The following is a 13296-nucleotide window of genomic DNA, read 5'->3' on the forward strand; positions in this document are numbered from 1 at the left end:
TGGGGCCCCAGATAAGCCTCTGCCACTCAGGTGGAGGAGTGGGGAACCAAACCCGGTTCTCCAGATTAGAATCACACCTGCTCTTAACCACTACTGCTCTTAACCACTACTATGCTGGCTCACCTACATGACCTAAGTGTTTAAATTATTGGGGGCGGGGGGAGGTTCATAGAAATGTGTTTCCTGAAACGATAATTTGAGAAACGGCCTTGAAGCTCATGTTTTATTGGCCTCTAGGTTTAGTTTTGTTTTGCTGGCACGTTCCTGGGACACGGAGAAATGGTGTAGCATTCTTTCCGATTTGCATGCGCTCTGTGTCTCCACTGACAACATACCAAGAGTTTCTGAGTGTCTGCTGCTGAAACGGTTTTAACAGAGAAGTGAAAATCCCTGTTTATGTAAGCAAGGCATCAATAAGGTGATGCGAAAACACAAGATAAGAGGGTCAGGTTTTGGGTTACACTCGCAGGGAGGTGTGAGAGGATTCCATGCTGAAGGCTGAAGTTTTTGCAGGTTTCTGGGGCATAGATTCTTTGACAAGCAAAAGCCATGGAAGGAATGTGGCCCTTTTCCTGCTAATTGAAGTGGCAGACCAAGGCCAAGTAGGATTAGAGTAGACAGGGAGGTGATAACTCTCCTCCTACCCCCAAAATGGCCTTGCACAAAATGCCTAGTACTAGTTCTGCACAAGTTCTGCACCAAGTTCTAGGTGTCTTTAGAGACTCCTCTGCAGTGCTGCAAGGGATTGTGGGATATGCAGAAGGCTCAAGAAAGTATTTGATGCCACCAACCTTGTGCATGAATCTGGAATCCCTCGAACAGCGGTAAAGGTTTATAGATTGCCAGCTGTCTTGGAAACGGGACTGAACTTGGCCAAAGGCAGCATTTAAACACGTAGTTAATGTAGGTTGTGGGATTTCAGGCCGCATCATTAACCAGCTTAAACAGCATGACTCACAAATACAGCCAACAAACTGCGGGGTGCAAATATTTATTTGTTTAAAATGTTTGTTTATTTGTTTAAAATGTTTATATTGTGTCTTATTTCCCTGCCCCAGTCTGTCTGGGCTTAGGCGTTCCAGGCCTCTTGCTGTGATGGGATTGTGTAAAGGCCTGTCAAGTTGCGGCAGACTCATGGTGATCCGTTGGGGGTTTTCAGGGCAAAAGGCAAACAGAGGTAGTTTGCCATTGTCTTCCTCTGCATAGTGACCCTAGACTTCCTGGGTAGCCCAAATACTAACCCTGAGCTGACCCTGCTTAAGCTTCCAAGATCTAATGAGATTGGGCTAACCTGGGTCATCTGGTCAGGGAAACTTCCCAGCAACGGTCCGGTTGCCTGCTGACTTCTTAAAGGCCAGCAGAGAGGATTAGCTTACTTTGTAAAGGGAGAGCCAGCGTGGTGTAGTGGTTAAGAGCTGTCAACTCTAATCTGGGGGGCTGGGTTTGATTTCCCACTCCTCCACCTGAGCGGCAGACTCTTGTCTAGTGAAGTGGATTTATTTACCTGCTCCTACACGTGATGCCTGCCGGATGACCTTGGGCTAGTCCCAGTTCTTCAGAACTCTCTCAGCCCCACCTACCTCACAAAGTGTCTGTGGTGGGGAGACGAAGGGAAGGAGTTTGTCAGCTGCCTTGAGTCTCCTTACAGGAGAGAAAGGTGAGGTATAAATCCAAACTCTCCTTGTTTACTCAGGTAGGCAAGACCTTCTCTAACCCCTGCTATTAAGCCCTGCTGGTGCATCACATCAGCAAAAAATGAAAGTGAGTTCATGACATAGGAGTGACACTCTGGGATTTATTGGAAACTCTGTGGTTTAATTCAAATCTTCCTGAGAGTGCCAGGCCTCCCTGTCTGGGTTCTATGCCAAATTGCAATACTGGGTCCTCAAACATCGAAACCTTTCATGGGTCTGAACCCAGGTCATGGCTAACCACCTCCAGCTCTGGCACTATGATTTCCAGCTCTGGATTGAGAAATACCTGGAGATTTGGGTGGTGGAACCTGGCGAGGGCAGGGATTGGGGAGGGAACTCAACAGCACTTAATGCCCTCGAGTCCACTCTTCAGAGTAGCCAGCTTCTCCAGCGGAACTATTGTTGTCATCTGGACATCCCCTATAACAGCAGGAGATCTCCAGGAAATTGACAACGCTACCAATTGGCAATTTACCATTACATGCTCCTCACTTCCCTGGCTGGTGAGATGTTCCAGGTTACAACTCAGTGGAGGTGGGCCCAACTCAGGCTGCCCCCAGCCCTTCCCTGCCTGCCTCCTTTGTTTCCTTAGCAGGCACTTCAGGTACTGGCAGGCAGCTAGCTGTGGAATCGGTCTCAGCAAGACCCTCTCTACCCCTTGCCTTAAGCCAGGGCCATGCACACCTGTACAGTCCCTCAGTAGGTGAGGCAGCTGTCCTTATGGCTCCATCCAAGCCCCTGATTGGCCAGTGGGTCCTAGAAATGCACTGACTGCATCTGTCAGTCTTTGATTTTCTTCCCATGGGGGAGGGAAGGGAAGGAAAAATGGGCCAATCAGGGACTGTCTCTGATAGAGAGTTCTGATGGCTTCCAATGCCTCAGGGAAGGGAAGGAAAAATGGACCAATCAGGGACTGTCTCTGATAGAGAGTTCTGATGGCTTCCAATGCCTCAGGGAACCCGGATAATGGCTCTTCAAAGCCATTATCTGATTTCAGAACTAGGCCTACACAACACTATTGTGTTCATTGTGTTGTTTAGAACATTGTGTGTTGTTTAAAACAGATGCCCATTTTCCACATGACCAGTAGCCCCATCCCTTTCCATCCAGGAGGAGGCAGCCATTTTTTAATTAGGGAAAAAAGGGAAAGCCAAGAGAGGAGGGCTCACACAGGCGTGTGTCTGACAATCAAATCGCACTGCTATGCAACACCCGTCTCAGCATGCGGAGGAAAAAATGTCCTTCTGCTTATATCCCTAGTTTTGAGAAACTGAAAGGGAAAGAAGGTAGCAGGTAACTCAGATGCTGAACAGAGTGACCGTGAAAAGGAAACCGCTATGATTTTCCCTTCCCCTCTCCAAAGAAAACTAAACCTTCCAGTGGCCATTCCGCACACCCTTTCCTCGCATCCTACTGAATGTACAGTGGGACTTACTTCCGATCAAATCTGCACAGGAGTGCACCATTAGTGGTTAAATAAAAACATTCTGCATATATTCTCTCGATCACGTTGTCAGCAGGACGTTTGCAAACATGTGCCAGAATGCAAAGGGGGCGGGGCTCTTGAAAGTAATTTTTTTCTCCCCTGCGACCAGCAGACTTTTATCTGGTTTGGGCAGGTGGTATTACTATTATTATTTATTAATCTTATATACCGTCCTCCCCCAGAAGGCTCAGGGCGGTGCACAACATGAATATAACAGATAGAGCACAATATAAGCGTACTAAAAAAACCCATGCGGTTCATTTCCCAGTTACGAGGGGATGTTTTCAACTTCTACATGTGGTCAGAGGTCTCCATGCTTTGAGGTACTTTACCAAATAGGGAACGAGTTCATCAGCTACAGATTTGGTGAGTTGTGGGTCAGATACAATAAACATGGGTAAGAACATAAGAACATAAGAACAAGCCAGCTGGATCAGACCAGAGTCCATCTAGTCCAGCTCTCTGCTACTCGCAGTGGCCCACCAGGTGCCTTTGGGAGCTCACCTGCAGGAGGTGAAAGCAATGGCCTTCTGTGGCTTTTGCTCCCGAGCACCTGAACTGTTAAGGCATTTGCAATCTCACATCAAAGAGGATCAAGATTGGTAGCCAGAGATCGACTTCTCCTCCATAAATCTGTCCAAGCCCTTTTTAAAGCTATCCAGGTTAGTGGCCATCACCACCTCCTGTGGCAGCATATTCCAAACACCAATCACGCGTTGCGTGAAGAAGTGTTTCCTTTGATTAGTCCTAATTCTTCCCCCCAGCATTTTCAATGGATGCCCCCTGGTTCTAGTATGGTGAGAAAGAGAGAAAAATTTCTCTCTGTCAACATTTTCTATCCCATGCATAATTTTGTATAGTAGAACATAGGTGTCAAACTCGTGGCCCTCCAGATGTTATGGACTACATCTCCCATCATCCCCTGCCAGCATCATGCTGGCAGGGGATGATGGGAACTGTAGTCCATAACATCTGGAGGGCCGCGAGTTTGACACCTGTGTAGTAGAAGGTGAACATGGGAATGACTGGTCATTCTCCAGGAAATGGTAAGTAGCTCTCCAACCCATCCTCCCATTCTGAGGGACTTGCTTTCTTGCTCTCCTTGTAAAGCTCCCATAGTCGTTTCTTCTTCTGGAGTTAGGGATTTAACCAGTTCTCAAATATCTACATTTGTGGAGAATAAAGAAGAGCATTTTTTTCTTCTTCTGATACTGGGTCAATTGAAGCTAGGGTCAAATTTTACTTATTGAAGTAAGAATTTTTCTCCTGAGGACCCCATAGTGTCTTACAAGAAATGGAGGAGAAGAAGAGTTTGGAGTTATATCCCACTTTCCTCTCCTGCAAAGAGACTAAAGGTGGCTTACAAGCTCCTTTCCCGTCCTCTCCCCCACAACAGACACCTTGTGAGGTAGGTGGGGCTGAGAGAATTCTGAAGAACTGGGACTGGTCCAAGGTCACCCAGCAGGAATGTAGGAGGGCGGAAACACATCTGGTTCCCCAGATAAGCCTCTGCCGCTCAGGTGGAGGAGTGGGGAATCAAACCCGGTTCTCCAGATTAGAATCCACCCGCTCTTAACCACTACGCCACACTGGCTCTCCCTACTTTTATTTTCTTCCCATGGGAGGGGAAAGGGAAGGGAAAATTGGGAGTTCCAAATTGTTAAACAAATAGATGTATGAGCAGAACGCAAATAAATTTGGGGCGATCCAGGCCTGTCAAACAATGTATCTCAGGTTGTTGTAGCTTTAAGCCAAGATCTTTTTGGAGGTTGTCTCTGGCCCCACCCAGGCTAAATACCTGCAGGAAGAGGAGGGACAAAATTATTCAGCCTAGATCGACCTCAGCTGCTTCTCAGGTTGCTACCAGCAGTATCTTCTTCACTTCCCCCCCTCTGAAGACTGAGAATAAATGATGGAGCACAGAGCCTTCCAGAACGGGAACATCTCCAGGTTAGAGAGATCAGTTTCCTTGGAGAAAATGGTTGCTTTGAAGGATGGGCTCTGTGGCTTTATACCCTGCTGAGAAGAAGAAGAAGAAGAGTTTGGATTTATTCCCCCCCCCCTCTTTCTCTCCTGTAAGGAAACTCAAAGGGGCTTACAATCTCATCCCCCCCGCCCCCCAGCAACAAACACCCTGTGAGGTGGGTGGGGCTGAGACAGCTCCAAAGAACTGTGACTAGCCCAAGGTCACCCAGCGGGCATGTGTTGGAGTGCACAGGCTAATCTAGTTCACCAGATAAGCCCCCACAGCTCAAGTGGCAGAGCGGGGAATCAAACCCGGTTCTCCGGATTAGAGTGCACCTGCTCTTAATTACTACGCCACTGCTGCTGTCTTCTCCCCAAACTCCACCCTCCTCGGTTTCCACTACCCAAATCTCGAGGAATTTCCTAGCCCAGAGTGGGTAACGAGTTGTAGCATCAGGGCTTGGCTAGGCATGAATGATAGCGTGTAGGACAGAATGATAGATGTGTAGGACAGTGATGGCAAACCTTTTCGAGACCGAGTGCCCAAATTGCAACCCAAAACCTACTTATTTATCACAAAGTGCCAACGTGGCAGTTTAACCTGAATAACCCCCTCAAGCAGGGGCCAGCCTGCTGTTGCCTCCAGCAAGTCCCACATGTGCCGCTTTGCGCCTCTCTAGAATTTCTGCCACCTCTGCCCCCCCCCCCCCCAGGCAGCAGCCACCTGGAGCACAGTTAGCAGGCCTGGCAGCCGAGTCCCTCTTCTCGCTGAGGTGCACAGACATCAAGTCCAGCGGCCTAGGCCAGCCTAGATGTAAGGGGGCAATTCCCCCCCCCCCCACATGATGAACTCTGTGCACGCGAGCCCACAGAGAGGGTTCTGAGTGCCACCTCTGGCACCCATGCCATAGGTTCGCCATCACTGGTGTAGGATCCTGGGCTCTCCATTAGAAGTCCTGCTTAGCAGCCATTACTGGTTTCTGAGATTACACCAAGCACTACCTCCAAACACTGCAGGAGGGCCATAACCTTGATGGAAGCTTAGAGATTTCCAAGCCAGGTTCTTTGTCTCCTTTCCTCTGCCCCATCACCATTAATGCGGTGAACACTAGCATGGAAATGAAGCACGCTCTTAGCTGGTAATTCTGTGGTAGCCTTGAAAATAGGTATTGAATGAGCATAATCACACCATCCTCCCGTTCTGATAATTAACATCCTTTTCTGCACTCACCTCTGTGTACTGCTGCTCTCTTTCTCCTTCCTTAGAATAAGATGGAGAATGAGAGGAAGATGAGTCAGCCAGTTGCTAAGTGTTGGTGGGTGAGAGGGGAACGCAAAGGAATTGCATTGAAAACCTCCCGTTCAGCTGGGGAGGCCAGGATAGTAGCAGTATGAGCGGGTGGTGTACAACAGGCAGAGCAGGCATGCTTGTGTCCTTTCTGTTGCCTTGGGGGAAGTTTCTCCCTGTCCTGCATTGGGAGTCCCCAACCTTTTTGTGCCTGTGGGCAGAGGCATACGGAGGGAAATGGCGCCCAGGGCAATACCTGCTCTGGGCGGAGCCTCCGCTGGCTGAAGGACCGGGCGGCCCCCACATGACCCAATGGGGGCACCCGGGTCAGTTGACCCCCCATGTTCCTCTGTTAGATACGCCACTGCCTGTGGGCACCTTTGGAATTCTGACAAAGGGTGGTGGGGCATAATCACACAATGGCTGCCACGAAAGGTGGAACCAGTGGCAACATGGCTGGTCTCAGCCTCAAAATGTCAGGGATCAAGGTTATTTACAACTGTAACAATAACTCTTCAACATTTCAGGCAGAAGCGCTGCTTCCCAGGACAACTTTTTATTTGCACAGCCAATCAAGAAGCTGTGCTGGGGAAATCCCCACCTAGCCTGCCCACTTTCTAAAAGCACTCAGCAGACTAGGGGAGGTGCGACAGGCACAATGGTGGCCATGGACACCATATTGGCAACCCCTGCCCTAGGGCAGGGGTCCCAAAACTACGGCCCGGGGGCCAAATGTGGCCCCCTGAAGGCATTTATCCGGCCCGCCAGGCATGGCGGTGATGGCTCCATTCAGGTGCAGTGGGGGCTCGAGGGAGAGGAGGAACCGGCATTGCTTGGCTGTTGATTACAATTACACTTGATGGCACCCCAAATCTCCATAGAATTTTTTCTGACCCAGGTTGCGGAAAACCCCACATGTAGCAGCAGCCTGCTCCACCCTTCCCTCTCAGCTACTCCATGTGTTGCTCTCAGGCTTTCCGTTCCGCCTCACTCCCATTGGCCTCAGCCAGGCTGGCGGAATAAGCTACCGCTGTGGCTGCTAGGGAGAAAAGAGACAGGAAGATACCTGATCCTGGGTTAGATGGAATGCTTCATTGGGAAAGTTCTGCTTTTTTTTTACAGGGGAAGGTATTCCACAGCCTCCCCAACAATATTTGGAGCCCACCCTGTACTTGACATACTTTGGTCACTGTTCTAAAAATAGACCATGACAGAAAGGCTGAAAGGTGAAATCAAACATTTTACAATCATTTGTGCATAGGAATTTGTTCATAGTTTTTTTTAGTCCGGCCCTCCAACAGTCTGAGGGACAGTGAACTGGCCCCCTGTTTAAAAAGTTTGGGGACCCCTGCCCTAGGGGAACAGCTTTCCGCACAAATCCCCTAAAACATTTCTAAAGCGTTTTCAGTCCACTTCCCCATTTACAACAATATATGTTTGCACTAACCTGTCAAAACAATTTCCGGCTGCCATTATGTGATTTTTATTTTTATTTTTTTTAGTTCTGTGCTGAATCAAAACAATACTTTCGAAACAACACTTCAACCAGAGAATCGTTTTAAAAGGGAATTAATTTAAAAACGTTTTGAAGCTGAAAACAAAACGTTTGGGGGCAAAAACAATGCGAAACTCCATGGAGGAAACATTTCATTTCTTGCCTCAAAACGTTTTAAAAGGGTTGTGTGGAAAGGGCCGCAGTCTCCCCGCCATGCTTGTTTGAAGAAATCTTTGCCGTAGGGCAGGCTGTCTCTCATTGATGCAGAGTTAGTTGTTTCAAAACTGTTGCTTGGGAGGCTGGAGGTCAGTGGGAAGCATCCAACGAGAAGGACCACATTTTAAAGGGAACAGCCTCTGCAACTCTGGTTGTGACTTACTGCCTGGCTTAAAAGTTGCCTCCCTCCTTTGAGACCAAAATAAAAAGTGCTTGTAATTTCATTGGCTCACGTTTACCCTCTCTGACCTCTCTTCCCTCTCCCATTCATTGTTTTTTTTTCCTTCTCATTGTTGAAATGTATATTGCAAGGTCTTTGAGGCAGGGACTGGATGTTTTCTTTGCACCAACCTTCAGCTTCTAATTAGCCGGCGATCCTGATGTCACTTGATGCCTACCCTCTAGATATTGTCCGGTCTAATTAATCTGTCCTTTCTTTTCCTCCCCGCTTCCCTTCAGCCGTCAGAGCCAGGCGTCTTTTCCATCCCTCCCCATGCAACGGCATCACAGCCCGATGTCCTCCCAGGCCTCCTCCCTCACTGGCCCGCTGCATTCTGTGTCTTTGCTGCCACTTTCCATGGCCACGGGGTCCCAGTCTCTGCCCGCCACGCCACCCAACCAGCAGCCGCTCCCGCCGGATGCCTTTGCGATTGTGCAGCGAGCTCAGCAGATGGTCGAAATGCTGTCCGAAGACAACGAAGCCCTGCAGAAGGAGCTGGAGGGCTACTACGAGAAAGCAGACAAGCTTCAGAAGGTACTCGGCGCAATCTTAACGGAGCAGGCCCTTGTTTCCGCATCCCCTGTGTTGGTGGTATAGTGAACAGTGTGGCTTTGTTGGTTTGGAATGCGAGAAATTTCCATGGCTTGGAGGAATTGGGGCTGGTGTCGTCTAGCAAAGCGAAGGAGCTAGAACAGTGGTGGCAAACCTTTGGCACTCCAGATGTTGTGGACTACAATTCCCATCAGCCCCTGCCAGCATGGCCAATTGGCCATGCTGGCAGAAGTAAGCTGACCAGTAGTCCAACTGTATCTGGAGTGGGAAAGGATTCTTCCTCGCTAGAAGCACTCAGGGCAGACTTTGCTTCAGCTACAAGCTCAGTAGGTAGCTGTCAGCATCCTTCTTCAGTTCACGTCCTTCAAAGGGTCTCCCAGTGGGCATCATGGCAGCCACCAACCCCTTTCCTAGTGCCCACCAAGTATTTTTAGAAAGTGGGCGGGGCTCTTCCAGCAGAGTGTCTGATTGGCCAGTGGAAATCTGATTGGCTGTACCCATTAAAATAATGTTTCGACAGCAGCTGCCACCAAAGAGTCAGAATTCCAAAGGTGTCTAAAGCACAATATAAATTCTGCGTAGTGTTCTCTGACCTGTAGCAAAATTCAGTGAAAATTAATCTGGCACTCAAATGTACTTTTTTAAATCAATTAGAAGAAGAATTTGGATTTATAGTCCCACCTTTACTCCTAGACACCAGTTTTGTTTTAATTTACCAGTGGTGGCATTTTTGGCATTTATTTGCAGTTGGGTTTTAGAAGAAGAGTTTTGGATTTATACCCTGCTTTTCTCTCCTGTAAGGAGTATCAAAGTGGCTTACAAACTCCTTTCCCTTCCTTTCCTCACCACAGACACCTTGTGAGGTAGGTGGGGTTGAAAGAGTTCTGAGAGAACTGAGACTGGCCCGAAGTCACCCAGCAGACTAAACAAATCCAGTTCACCACGCAAGAGTCCACTGCTCAGGTGGAAGAGTGTGGAACCCAGTTCTCCAGATTAGAGTCCACTGCTAATAATCAGTACACCACATTGACTTCCCATCTCTTTTGGCTTTCATCTCCTTTGTGCATGGGCTGCTTCTGTGTGTGCGTGCCTGTGCGGTTGGTTGGTTAGTTGTACTTCCTGTGGCAGTCATTTTTGTGGTTGCGCTCATCACTCTGTGTCAGAATTCCAAAAGCGTCCACAAGCCGAGGACCCCTGGATAAAGAGCTGTTAATTTAGGCCATAGGTGTCCAAGACGAATGAAGTTAATATACAGAAGTTTATTCCAAAGACTCATTCAGTAACAACCAAACAGCAATACTCACAGCTGCTCTAAACGCTGACTGTTAATTACATCTCAACTATGGCATCTGCTTTGGGTCAATACACTCCACAGGTGTCAAACTCGCGGCCCTCCAGATGTTATGGACTACAGTTCCCATCATCCCATGCCAGCATCATGCTGGCAGCGGAAGATGGGAACTGTAGTCCATAACATCTGGAGGGCCGCGAGTTTGACACCTGTGATTTAGGCCTACTTTTCAAGATAGTACTATCAGATTGCTGTAATAATGTACATCTTCGGAACTCTCTAAAGCACAGTATAAGTTCTGCGTACTGTTCTCTGACCTGTAGCAAAATTCAGTGAAAATTAATCTGGCCCCGGTTTGTTGACATTGCCCTGTCTTTCTCTCCGACAGCATTCTTTCTTTCAACTTCGGCCAGATTATAAGCAAAGGATGTGTTTATACAGCCGAGGGCTGCCGCATGCCAAAAAAGGGGTCCCCCCCCAGCCTTTGTTGGCTTGGTTTTTCTTTTCCTGAGTTAGCTGGCAGGAATTTTGCTTGGCGGCTTGGCAGCCATTGAACTTCTTTCTAGCTGCTTACTGTCAAGGAGAGCCCCATTGCATCTTTCCACGCTTGAAGCAGTTAGTTGTGCTTCTTTCTACTGGAGTGGCAAGACTTACTAAAAAAATCGTGTGAAGTAATATCAAGCACAGGTTGTTTCTTCATTGTGGTCTGTGTGAAGCAACACTATTAGAAACTTGAGCGTGCGCAGACGATCCTTTGAAAACTTCTAGAGCAGGGGTCTGCAACCTGCGGCTCTTCAGATGTTCATGGACTACATTTCCCATCAGCCCCTGCCACCATGCCCATTCTAGAGCAGGGATCTCAGACATATGGTCTTCCAGATGTTCATGGACTACGATTCTCATCAGTGCTGCCAATTGGGCATGCTGGCAGGGGCTGATGGGAATTGTAGTCCATGAACATCTGGAAAAGACCCCATATGTCGTTAACTCGTATAATGGCGAAAACTGATAAACTCTCCTGGTATCTGGAAGCTACGAGTTACAGACCTATTCAACGAGGATCTCAGACATATGGTCTTCCAGATGTTCATGGACTACGATTCTCATCAGTGCTGCCAATTGGGCATGCTGGCAGGGGCTGATGGGAATTGTAGTCCATGAACATCTGGAAGACCATATGTCTGAGATCCCTGCTCTAGAATGGGCATGGTGGCAAAACTGATGGGGAAATGTAGTCCACTCAATTTATCTGGAGAGCTACAGGTTACTGGAGCTGTTAAACAGGGATCTCAGTCATATGATCTTCCAGATGTTCATGGACTACGATTCTCCTCAGTGCTGCCAATTGGGCATGCTGGCAGGGGCTGATGGGAATTGTAGTCCATGAATATCTGGAGGGGCTTTTCTAAAGTTAAGAGAGAAGGGACATTTGGGGCTCGCTCTGGCAGTTGTGGGAGAAAAGAGGTTCCACTTTGCAGATCCCAAGTAGGCGGAGCATTGCCTTCTTGCCACAGCTGAGACATCAGGAAGAGCTCTTTGGCGAACTGGTGAGCCAGGCCTCCTTATATTCTTGAAAAAAAGAGAAGAATTGTTATCATCATTATTGATCTGTTTAGATTTCAGTCACTTGTTGGTAGATCTTTGTCATCCTTTCCCCTTCCTTTTCCCCATCCTTCTATCACACTGGGCATGTGACACAGCAAATAGTTTTTTAAAAGTGCCGCTCTTGTGAAGGGACATTTGTCTATTTAAAATGGGTCTCTCCTGTTTGTATGTAAAGCTGACACGTGACTGTGCTGTTGGCCGCTTACAGCATGAGGTCATAAGCGATTGTCTCAGCTCTGGATGACTTTATAGTTAGTCTCTGTCATCAGTTCTGATGGCTTAGGCGTAGCAGTGGCTTGGGAGGTTAAGAGCTCGTGTATCTAATCTGGAGGAACCGGGTTTGATTCCCAGCTCTGCCGCCTGAGCTGTGGAGGCTTATCTGGGGAATTCAGATTAGCCTGTGCACTCCCACACACGCCAGCTGGGTGACTTTGGGCTAGTCACAGCTTCTTGGAGCTCTCTCAGCCCCACCTACCTCACAGGTGTTTGTTGTGAGGGGGGAAGGGCAAGGAGATTGTAAGCCCCTTTGAGTCTTGCAGGAGAGAAAAGTGGGATATATAAAAGAACTCTTCTTCTTCTTTTGAAACGTGACTGGCTGTATCTCTGTATCTTCAGTGCCAAAAGCTCCCTGGAAGCCAAAGCCTTTAGTTTCCATCTGCTGGCAGAAGTCTCTGAGAACTGGCAATCTGTCTTCTCGTACTCAAAGATGACATGTTGCTGCATCAGAACTAAGAAGGAAAAGATGACACTATTGGGGGTCTCAGTCTCATGGTCCAGTGGAGACTGTTCCTCCACAGTGGGCGGAACAAGTATTAGAAGTCCTTTGTGGCTTGGGTGTGAAGGTTTCTCTGCACAATTGAGTTCCCAATAGCATGCCTAACAGTAAACATGATTGGGTGCTAAATAATGGTGGCCTAAACACAGCCTTATGCCTCATGCAAAATACATACAACAGACAGAGAGTGATACACACAATTAACGCTCTCCTGTCCAGCCTCTCTTTACAAACCTCCAAAGAAGGAGATTCCACCATACTCCGAGGCAGCGCATTCCACTATCGGACAGTCCTTACCATCAGGAAGTTCTCCCTAATATTTAGGTGGAATCTCTTTTCCTGTACCTTGAACCCATTACTCCTTGTTCTAGTCTCTGGAGCAGCAAAAAACAGGCTTGCTCCATCTTCCACAGATCCCTTCAAATATTTAAACATGGCTGTCATATCACCGCTTAACCTACTCTTCTCCAGACTGAACATACCCAGCTCTCCAGACTGAACATACCCAGGAGCAGCAGTGGCATAGGAGGTTAAGAGCTCGTGTATCTAATCTGGAGGAACCGGGTTTGATTCCCCGCTCTGCCACTTGAGCTGTGGACACTTATCTGGGGAATTCAGATTACCTGTGCACTCCCACACACGCCAGCTGGGTGACCTTGGGCTAGTCACAGCTTCTCGGAGCTCTCTCAGCCCCACCTACCTCACAGGG

At 48.2% G+C, this 13296-nt stretch overlaps 1 protein-coding gene across 7 annotated transcripts in view; it reads left to right on the forward strand.

Annotated features, from left to right (window-relative positions):
- The window catches only part of AMOTL1 (angiomotin like 1), a 118846-nt gene that overhangs the window by 71955 nt on the left and 33595 nt on the right, over positions 1–13296 (forward strand). For all 7 annotated transcript variants that reach the window (XM_048494368.1, XM_048494369.1, XM_048494374.1 and 4 more), the window contains one exon: positions 8604–8898. In XM_048494368.1, the coding sequence (XP_048350325.1) occupies positions 8604–8898 (295 nt within the window). The remainder of the gene's footprint in view (positions 1–8603; positions 8899–13296) is intronic.

This window comes from Sphaerodactylus townsendi, linkage group LG04 (assembly GCF_021028975.2).
Source record: "Sphaerodactylus townsendi isolate TG3544 linkage group LG04, MPM_Stown_v2.3, whole genome shotgun sequence".
NCBI classification, from domain to species: Eukaryota; Metazoa; Chordata; class Lepidosauria; order Squamata; family Sphaerodactylidae; genus Sphaerodactylus; species Sphaerodactylus townsendi.